Source organism: Erithacus rubecula (assembly GCF_903797595.1).
Source record: "Erithacus rubecula genome assembly, chromosome: 3".
Taxonomy (NCBI): domain Eukaryota; kingdom Metazoa; phylum Chordata; class Aves; order Passeriformes; family Muscicapidae; genus Erithacus; species Erithacus rubecula.
This window is the reverse complement of record NC_136689.1, coordinates 124,324,725-124,335,287: the sequence shown is the minus strand read 5'-3', so window position 1 is coordinate 124,335,287 and position 10,563 is coordinate 124,324,725. Positions and strand designations below refer to the sequence as shown.

The 10,563-nt window shown below is 41.3% G+C and overlaps 1 protein-coding gene across 3 annotated transcripts in view; it reads left to right on the top strand.

The window, feature by feature from the left end:
• The first annotated feature begins 8,166 nt into the window (after positions 1–8,166).
• The window catches only part of RUNX1T1 (RUNX1 partner transcriptional co-repressor 1), a 113,619-nt gene continuing 111,222 nt past the window's right edge, over positions 8,167–10,563 (top strand). The window contains exon 1 of one of the 3 annotated variants that reach the window (XM_079301356.1): positions 8,167–8,804. In XM_079301356.1, coding sequence (XP_079157482.1) covers positions 8,777–8,804 — 28 coding nt within the window. In that variant the 5' untranslated portion in view covers positions 8,167–8,776. Of the gene's footprint in view, positions 8,805–10,149; positions 10,435–10,563 lie in introns of those variants that run through there. The other 2 variants (XM_079301354.1, XM_079301359.1) reach the window with 2 other exon arrangements.

The window sequence follows — 10,563 nt, the reverse complement described above, 5'->3', positions numbered from 1 at the left end:
ATATGTAACGCATATATATATATATATATATACATATACACACACATATAAATATATATGCATATATACATATATAAATATATATATATGTGAGCTAGATAGTCTGTGAGATACACAAAACCTATGAGACCTAATTCAATAGCTTTTGTGATATGGAATAACCCCCAATACACAACAACCAACCTGATTAAAACCTAGCATTTCATATGGCTCTGCTTAAAGACCTTCAGATGAACAGATGTTAACTCTAGGACTCCTCAAAATTTCTTCTTTAACTATTGGAACAAATCCCAAGGTTTATGCAAAATCATTAGGAAACCTTGTTCTGCTATATCTGAATGAGCAAGAATATTAGACTTCCTCAGTCTTTTTCACTGCCTTTTTCACCTCTGAAATGTTGATCAAGGGACAGTCATACCACTAAGGAGATAATTTTGTTGAAAAATACTAAATTTAATAAACAGAAATCTCTAGCTTTGAAACTGTAAATCTGAAGGAATCAATTTCACAGAAGTCACAGAAAAGAGAGAAACTGACTTCATGTTGAAATCACTGAAGCTTACAATTCATCAGGAACTGCAATTTGCTGTCATGTAGCAAATTTCACTGGAAGATTGTTTATGGATGGAGAAGGTAAAGGGAGGGCTTGGGGAGATGTACACTGCTTCCTCAAAACTATACCAGAAGAGAAACAAACAAAATTGGAAAACTTCCAGGAAAAAAATGTTACAAACATAAATAGGCCTTCATTAAGTAAAGTTTGAATAATTACTCACTGTGAAAAGAGGGAAATACTTATTGACATTCTCACAGTCATCTGGTCTGTACAAAAACCTTTTCATTACACAAACCACGGAAATCTTAAAAGGACAAAGTGGAAGCTCATGCCACGTCATCAAATAAAAAATACAAATTATTAATTAATTTAAATTCTGAAACTTTTTTTTTTTTTTTTTAAAGTTTTATTTCAGATTAGCTACCTCAGAGTGGAAGAACAGAACCAATTGTAAGTTCTTGCTCTGGCTGCTAACCAGAGCAGATGAGAGGCAGCCACCACTTACACAGCTCTGTACAACACAGATATCCATGCCCTTCCCCAAACTCACAGACATCACAGTGATACCAGAAATGAAGATATTTAATCACAAGTGCTCATTTCTGACACTAGACTTCTCAAAAAGCTTATTTTATTGTTCAGATGCTTGGAAAATGGCTGTAAGCTGCTGTAAGCTGGACCTTTTGCAGCACCACATTCTGTGGGTGGTGAAAGCAGCTCTGAAGTCACAGTTCCTTGGGTCTCTTGGATGATTTAGAGATACAGTTTATAAGCTGTGTCACTGCTGGCAGCGGAAAAACCCACAAGTCAAACCAGGGAAAGTACTCTTTTCTATATTTTAACATGTTTTGCAGACTAAAGATAGTTTCTAGTTTCAAAATTTTTCAAGATGCCTTCTAAATTTGACTTACCTGGTTTCTGTTATGTAGGACACAACTATCAAATACATTAAGGTTTCGGTTTTTTTTTTTTTTTCCCATGGTTAAAAGGAAAGTAATTATGTAAGAAAAAAAGAAATTTGAGCTAAAAAAACCAGAAAAGAACAGCATTTTTAATAATAAGGTTTGGGAGTGTTCTAGTTCAACTCTGTTCTAAGGAATCAGTGGCCAAACATGTCAGTTATTTCAGTGAGACAGAATCAGGTTGTTTCTGCAGACGGGCAATAAATTATTATGGCACGTCACATGAGGTTTTGACACATGCAGCAGCACCTAATTTCAAGCAAAGTTCCAGCAAACTGATGGAGCATACACCAGAATTCAACTAAAGGTGGCTGAATTTTGGCCTTTAATCATACAACTTGTGGATTTTCTTAGATATTCTCATTGCTATGTTCCCTTTAAAAGGTAATTTTGCATATTGCACTGTGTAGTGTTTAAAGTGTCATATTTATTTCCCCATTTTTCTACAAATAGCATGTCTCATAATGTACTTTGTTCTTTCTAGATGTTTCTGAATTACAGTTTATTTACTTCCTATGTCCTCTTGACTTGCATTTTTAAAAGTTTTCCAAAAAAAGGCTTTGCCACTGAAAGGAGAAAAATACTTCTCTCTTTTGTAAGACATCATTTTTTTCATTACTTTTACTTTTCCCCATTGTCTGAAAGGAGAAATAATATGTGACTGATGTATCAAAGCATCTTCCCTGTAATGATGTGCATATGAGACAACATTTTAAGTTGCTATTGATCTGCAAGTAACAATTTCTGAAAAAAACAGATTTCATCAGTTTCTTTCTAAAAATAAACCAGGCTTTAAATAGAGTCCAACAAATGCAGTAATACCAGACTCAATTATCTAGCTGAGTTTTTTTCACAGCAGTTTGAAACATTGAAATACCATCTTTGTTCACTATTATACCCGATTGTTAGGGTTTTTAAAAAAATAAAATATCTACTTTATGTTCAGACATATTTTTGAGCTTAAGTGGTGAACTACATCCTCATTAGTACTTGATCTGTAAATTGTTGTCTTATGAATTCTAACATAGTCATGGAATTTGAGCAAGCTTTTGATTCACATATGAACAGTTAAAACATATGAATACAGACACAATACCATGTAAACACAAAGTAAAGGGAACTAGAATACCAACAAATCCAGGTGGCCTGTAGAGTATTTCTGGACTTCTGTGAAGAATATTTCAGGTTATGGAGACATGTGGATTTTAAAGCAATCACTACAATAATAGTTGTCTTCCATAAGAGAACTTTTCTTTTTTTTTTTTTTTTTCAAGACAGCAGCTTTAAATCCTACCTTTGTTTAACTTAGTTTGATGCAAATATAAACAGTGGTTAGGGGGATGTGGAAAATGCGGTTTCAGTTACATCATACTGAGGTCATGATATTAATAGAGTTCCCAGCTTAGACCAGTTTGTTTTTATTTACAGCTGGAGACATGGAGATCTGATATACCAAGAGAGGAACTTCACCTCTCTTTATGAAATCTGAACGAGACAAATTTTCAATGCAGGAGCGTGATTGGTATATGTAGGTTAGTTACAGCCAGCAGGGAAATGCAGTTTTATTCCCAATTTAAGCATGTATGTAAATGGAATAATGTACTGTCAACATGTCAGTGAAAAAGATAAGAGAGTTAAGTCATTAGCCTTCCATATACAAAATGTCAATGTACTTTTTAGGAGACGTAGCACTGAGGGACTATGTATACACAAAAGGAAACCTGGAATAGATCATGCACCTTGGATCCATTACCTCATAGTAGCTGTGCACCATTATGTACATTACAGATGGTTGCTGTCTCTAGTCAAACAGTAGGTATATTTAAAAAAGGATCGTGCTGGCCTTCAGAGGTGTCCTAAGAGAGGTCTCCCCTCCACCTTGGAGGAAGGGGTCCCTCAGCCAGCAGCTCAACTTTTGAGGGACTTTGACTGGTGTTTAGGTAAATGGCTTAATGGCTGCTTATTTCATTACTGTCTGACTTTAGACCACTGTTGTTTATTGCAGGTGTCTGCCCGGCAGGTGGAGGTTAAGGAACTGTACGTGTGTGTGTCAGGGCAGCGGTTTCCCCTTGTCAGGGGAGGTACCCCCTGTGCCAGTGTGTGTGTGTGCTGCCTGGCAGTTAATACAGCACTTATTGCTTCCAGGAACCTCAACAGCAAAATGTTTCCTGCACTGTGACATTGATGAAAAACAAATTTATTATTCCCATTTTGGTGTTTTCGTGCTTGTTATAGAAGAAGCACTAAGCCTGTATTATTTTAGCACTATCTATTCTCTTGGTTTCAGCATAGACAAAAATATTTCAGCACAAACAATAAATATTTTATATTTAAAAATACATTAAAGTATTAATTTGATGAATATTCAATACCTATTTATTTGTATAACTAAAACACAGACAATGGATTCAGATGAGATAAGCTGTTTGCTTCTGTTTGCTAAGAGAGAAACTTTTCAAATAATTTTTTCTCTCTTTTTGCTTGGTGCGCTTTATTTAACCAGTAGAATTTTTTTTCTTGAGATCTGGGTTTTAATAAGAAGCCCTATTTCACTGAAAATGAGTGACAAAGCTGGCATTCCCACAAATGACTGCCAATATATTATTTTTGTTTATGTGATCTTTCCAAAATAACCCAGCTCCCCTTTTTCTGTCACTGTGCATATATTCTTCAGAATACTGCAAAAATAAAGCAGTTTTAGGACTCCTGACGATGCTAAAAGGCAAACAAGAACACAAAAAGTATCTTTAGCATATTATTTAATTAAGGAATATCCTGAATAAATATACATGGAGCAGAGCTAAAATCTACCTCATTACAAAAGGAGATGTCAAAATACATCAATGGAGTTTATAACCTCCTGCAAGCACATAACCTGTCCCTTTTTTTTTTTTTTTTTTTTAATTTGGAAAGAACTTACTACATTTTCCTCACTACCAAAGGGTAAACAATAGTGTGCACAGAAAGAAAGGTAGGTAATATGTCAGCTCTTGCAGCATGTACATCACCTAGTGGACATGCTTTGCATACTAAAGGGTGGGGATCTATCCTGCTACTGCACATTTTCTGCCCACATTATCAAGTGTTAGTCCTGACGAGTGCTTTCTACATAAGTGGAGACACAAAGTGCACCCAGCAACTTGTGTCTCACCTGTCCCAGCCCTCGCCAAGCCCCAGAGAGGAAGCAGCATTTCTGCAACACAGCACTTCTTGTTTTTGCTGCATTTCTGTGCAGGATTTAGGCTGCACTCCCAGCTAAACCAAAAATGATTTTCTGAAGAAAGTGTGTGCAACACTGGTGTAATCCTGCAGCAGACTTTATCTTGCTGCAATCCTCTGCACTGCACAACCTACAAAATGTGTGCAAACAGACCGAGGGGAAAACGAAGCCTGGCCCACACTAATATGTAAAATACACTTGCAAAGTAGAGGGAAAATTGGAAAAGATATGTTTAAGGCAAAGGTTTGTGAGTTAAAGCTATCAATGATCCAGCTTAGCATTCTGTCTGACTGCTTAATTTCACACAAATATTTACTGCGTCACTCCATCCTAATGAGAGCTTCTCAAGTGAATGCTGCAGCAGCTATCTACAGCCCTGATCCGGATGCCAAAGCCCAATCCAGCTTCAGCAGAAGCAAGCAGAGAGATCCTTGTACACTCAGGGGTTGTGAAAGCAAGCTTGTGCGAGTGGAAGACACACTGATTGAGAAACAGCCCCGAAAAAACAAGGATGGACCCAAAGTCTGCAGTTTGACTGGAAAAGTGTTTGAAGAGCACAAGCTCTGGATGGGAACATGTGACAATATATAACACTCTGAGCTGCAAGGCAGTGACAATTAAGAGGGACATACTTGTCTCTATTTTTAAACAGCAATGAGGTGAGTTGATATTTAAGTTCTCTTCCAAGAATTTCAGTGCAGATGACTGCCCATAGTATAATTATTCACAGTAAAGACTGAGCCATGTTTCAGCTCTGAACATTTGATCGGTCTCTGTACAATCAAAATATAGTCAGATTTGGACAGCCTAGCAGGATATTTCTGACTTCCATGTGCAACTATACTTTTACCAGCCTTTCTCTCACACAATGTCACACAGTGACACACAGTGTAAATCCTTCATATGTCAAATCAGACATGGCATCTACAGTCTGCAGAAAAAATCTGCAGGGTGTAAAGTTACCAAGTATTTGTGAGGTCTACTGTGAGGCTGCATTTTTTTTTCCTTCCTGAAACATGAATTCATCTTCCAAAGAAGGTGTTTACTTTTCCTTTTTCACATAAAAAACACATCTACTTTCTCCGGGAAATAAACAGAGAAAACAAAAAGGTATGGCTAAGAGAAGTTTGCAATAAACCAGGCTTCAATCATCAGCTTTGCAATATAATGATAAGACTTCGTGGTTACAATTTTTTATTATTTAGGAATCATGTCAATTCTCCCAGCGTATCTAAAAAAAACATAGTTACCATGAAGTAGTTGCATTTAATGCTCTCTACTACACTCCATTATATGAGAAGATTTTGTCCTTACTGGGAACAGTGGGAAACGTCATATAAGATGAGCCAGGCCTGAGAGTTTAATAGGTGATTTATATATTTTTCTCATTATGAAATGAGACCACAGAAGTCTATAAATTTCATGGATGTAAAATTGCTAATAGTTCAGATTCAGTTTTCCAGAGTTTCTAAACCTAAGCTGATGCTCCTTCACTAATTTGAACAGTAGTGCCTAGAAAGTTGATTGATCTTCTGGAGTGAATGTACACCCTGAAGAGGAAGCTTTGTAGGGTTTTTTTTTAAAGTTGTAAACTGAGAATTAGAAGTCAGTGTTCAGTCCCTGACACTTCATCAAAACATGGTCTGAGACCACTGGCAAACCTCTTCTTTATTTTTCACCTTACAAATAGAAAAATTGGAATGCAAGTATCATGCCACAAAGATTTTCAAACTGAAGTTTTTATATCTGCTGAAGAAAAAATAAGCCTTTAAAATTTGCTATCTTTAGATTATTTTTAAAATATTTGGATATACTTTTTAAAAGATTCTTCCATAATTTTGGCCTTGAAATAGATTTCTGTAAAACAGATAGTTTTAAAATTAGAAATCAATGCCAGATTTGTGGCTGCTCACCATCTTTGTAAATTGAAATCACAGTAGGCCAAAACATGTCCTGATTTATGATCTGTGGAGCTGAATTTACTCCAATGTAAATTCGAGCATGTATTATAAGATACTGACCAGTTCATTAAAGTTCCATATCCCGAAATGTGTGCAGAAAAAGTGGCTTTATCCAGATAATAAAATATATTTAAAATATATTTTCAAAATCAACCAGAATTTCCAAGCCAGTACCAGAGGCAAATACCATTATAAATATTCATATAAATATACATAAAAATGCGTCCCCCATTTTTGGAAATGTGTATGCCTTTATAATAAACACACAGAATACTACTTTGCCCTCAAGAGGACTATTTATATGTTTAAGTGTTTGTAAATTTGCAAGATCAGGCCTATAGTGTATGTGTGTGTTTGTGCATGTATGTGTATGTACAGGAATAAAGAAGTCAGCTTGATTAGAAGTTCTATTCCATGCTCACTCTTTTACTTAACATCTGACATTTGGAAAAAAATGAAGCTAAATGTCCCAGCATTTCTGACAGTTCCAATCAATTATCTGTGAGCCAAAAAAAAACCAAACTATGCACTTTTTTACTCTGAAGCACATGTAAGTTGTTTTTTTCCCTTTTTTTTTTTTTTTTTTTTTTTTTTTTTTTTTTTTTTTGTGGAGACGCCTTCTTTATATAGTGACAACATGATAGCAGAGATACCAGTTTGCTGTAGATTGTGTGACTGACAATAATATTCTCCTCAACATGTAGAAGGGAATAACTGATGAATCGGAAAATATATGGATGCCTCCCGAAATGATTATGTAATGAAACACGAAGTCAAACGGTGGCATGCTTCTATTAATTGTAGATGATAGTAATTAATTTTCACTGCAGTTGTGATCGTGTCGCTGCTTTCAGAAGAATCCAGAATCCCCTTCCAGGAAAGTGTGAAATTGCATCTGGGTTCTTCAAGCCATGAAAGACTTAAAATTTCTTTTAAAATAAGAGAGGGAGGCCTTCCTCTATACTGTACTTTAGAAAGAGGAAAAAAACAAAGGGAAAAAGAAAATGATAATTGTTTTCTCTAAGGCTATTATCTAATGCAAAAGCAAACAGTCTGACTGGAAATCAGCTAACAGAAGGGGATTAGAGAGTAGATCTGAGAGTGGCTTGATTTCTAGCACTGCTGTCTCTTCACACAGTGATGAGACACAGGCAGAGCAGCCAGGAGCTCTCCAGATGGCTAGAGAAAGTGTTTGTCTTGGGTTACTGCAGGGCAGTCTGGACTCTTAAAGCCGGGGAGGCATCATTAGGGAGCAAGTTAGATGTCCACCCAGTAAAAGCGAGCGAAAGAAAGAAAGAGTAGGCAGGCTGCCCGAGAGGGACCACGCTCGCCTATTGTTAACATATACTTGACCCCCACTAACCTCTTCACGACACAGATGTCTCCTACCTCTATCACCTCCCACTGCTTTAAGCCCTCCCCCCCTGCACCTGGGTAGCGGGGCCGGCCCGGCTGCCGGCAGTATGCTGCCTGCCTCGCGCGCTGCCTGCTAGCGGGAGCCGGGCGCAGCGGAGCGGCGGCGGCGCAGCCTCGGGCGGGCTCGGCTCGGCTCGGCTCGGCACCGCTCGGCACCGCACCCCCGCCTCGGCTCGGCTCGGCTCGGCTCGTTCGGGTTCAGCTATGCGCCGGCTGCTCGGGGACAGGCAGAGACCCCGCCACTGACAGCGGCCGCTCCCTGCGCTCCACATCACGTTTGTCTGAAGCGGCGGCGGCAGCAGCAAGGAGAAGGACCTGGGCATTAACTATCTCGACTTGGAGACTTTGCTTTATTTTTGGTTCTTCTCGTTTCCCGTGGAACCAGTAGTCTCTCTCGAGCTGATCCTCCTTTAAAAAAAAAAAAAAAAAAAAAAAAAAAAGAGAGCGAGAGAGGGTGGTGTGGGGGGGGGGGGGAAGAGCAGCTGGAGTTTCTCCTCAGCTCGTTTTGACTTTTGTGGACGTGGATCATCTGGACTGGGAAGGGAAGCCGCGCGGCGCTGCTCTCCCCTTTCCCAGCCCCTCGCCCCTCCAGCAGCCTGGGCTGCCGTCTCTCCCCCGAGCAGGACGGGAACTTTTATTTGCAGCTCGCAGCCCGTGGCGAATGGTGGGCATCTCCGGTCCTCTGCAGTGTGAGTACGGGCGCGGGCAGGGCTGGGCAGGGCGCGCCGGGGCGGGGGGAGCCCGAGCCCCTTTTCTTTCCTTTCTCCTCTCCCGCAGGGCTCCCCAGGCTCTGAGGGGCTCCCGTGGCTGTAACTAACCCAGGCGAACCGGGGCTGCTGCTGTGCCCGGCCCAGGTTAGCGCTGCATGCAGCCTTACGCGCTCTGTACCCGGCTTACAAACTAGCACCCCTGATACTGCTTAAGAGCTCAGAAACCAAATAACCCAGATTTGCAGAAAATAACCCTCCCAGGCATATACTATAACAAAGCGTCAAATTTCTGTCTGGATTTAGGACTTGCATTTTTCTTTCCTGCCTCCCCTTTCTCCAGGCTCTAGAGCTGGCCAGTGTGAGTTGGAGTGGCTGAAATTTTTCTGATGGGATTGTTTTGTTTCGCTTGCTTGTTTCACTGCAATCATAGGTCTGTGCAGCACTGGCAACATCTTTTCGGACTATTTTGAAAGAAATATTTTATACGGTGCACATCGCCTTTAGCCGCACCACGGTCTTGCAAATAGCTTGTTTCTAAAACGACAGGATAACGTTAGGAGTTGCATTTGCAAAACTGCCATACAATGTAACTGTGTCATCTCGTCTGGCCGTGCTGAAGGGTTCGATTCCATAAATTCTCAACAGACCATTGACAAGGGGGATTAGAAGGATGAAAACCACATTCCCGGCCATTTAGACAAGTCTTAGACTTTTGCGGAGTTCGAATCCTTTTGTTAGTGCCAAAGTTGAGAAATTTGGTTTAGCGCAGGGAAGGGTTTGCCACCCTAGTAGGAACACCCATGACTCCTTTCAGAGTTAATTAACAGCGAACTAGCTGTCGTTCCTGTACTCTGCTCCCCTAGATGTTAGAGAGAAACCGAAAGTAACTAATAGGACGCAGCTCTTAAATCGTTCACACTTCAGCCAGGAGCTAAAATGTTACTTCCTTCAGTTCACTGATAAGTTCATTGGAGGGAGGGCGAGGGCATGGGGAGCTGAAGCAGCCTCCCCGTCCTGCCCCCCAGGTTGCAGCCGGAGCCGGGCGCGGCGGGACTGCCCTGCCCGACCGCAGCCGGGGGCTCTCCGGCACCGCCGCTATGGAACAGACGCCTCGGAGCCGCTCGGGTTTCTCTGGGAGCGCAGCCCTCCATCTTCCGATCCGCAGCAGGCTCTGCCCGTCACCCCCTCCTACCTCTGCCATGCCCTAAATCACGGCACGGAGAGGATCAGTCTCTCGCAGCCGCCCGGCCGTGACGCCCGGGAGCCGCTGCTCCTGCCCCGCAGATAGCTCGGGAGCGGGCTGCGCTCTGCCGGCTCCGCGGCAGCAAAGTCGAACCGAAAGAGCTGCCTAAGTTTTCTCCTGACAATCGCAGCCGGGCGGGAAGCGCCTGCCTTCGCTCGCCCGTGCGGCCCCAAGGTGCGCTGTGCACGGCTGCGCGCCCGCCTGTGCGGCAATGCTGAACGCGGCAAGGGCTGGGCGACAATGGGTACGTGCCCCTTAAAATCAACCTGCGGGAGCTGCCGTGCTGTCTCTGGGAAAGCAGCAAGTGCCAAACACTTGGCTGTTGGCGTAGCTCTGGCTAACTAGAAGAATGTCTTGTGAGTCTTGGTATGTACAGCCAAGCGTTTGCTCCAGCAAGTACTCCTGTGCTTAATGTAACGCTGACCCCTTTAACTTTTAACATCGCTTCTCCTAATTAATCTGTTCAGGCCCCAGACTTAAATGGCTGTCCACAGC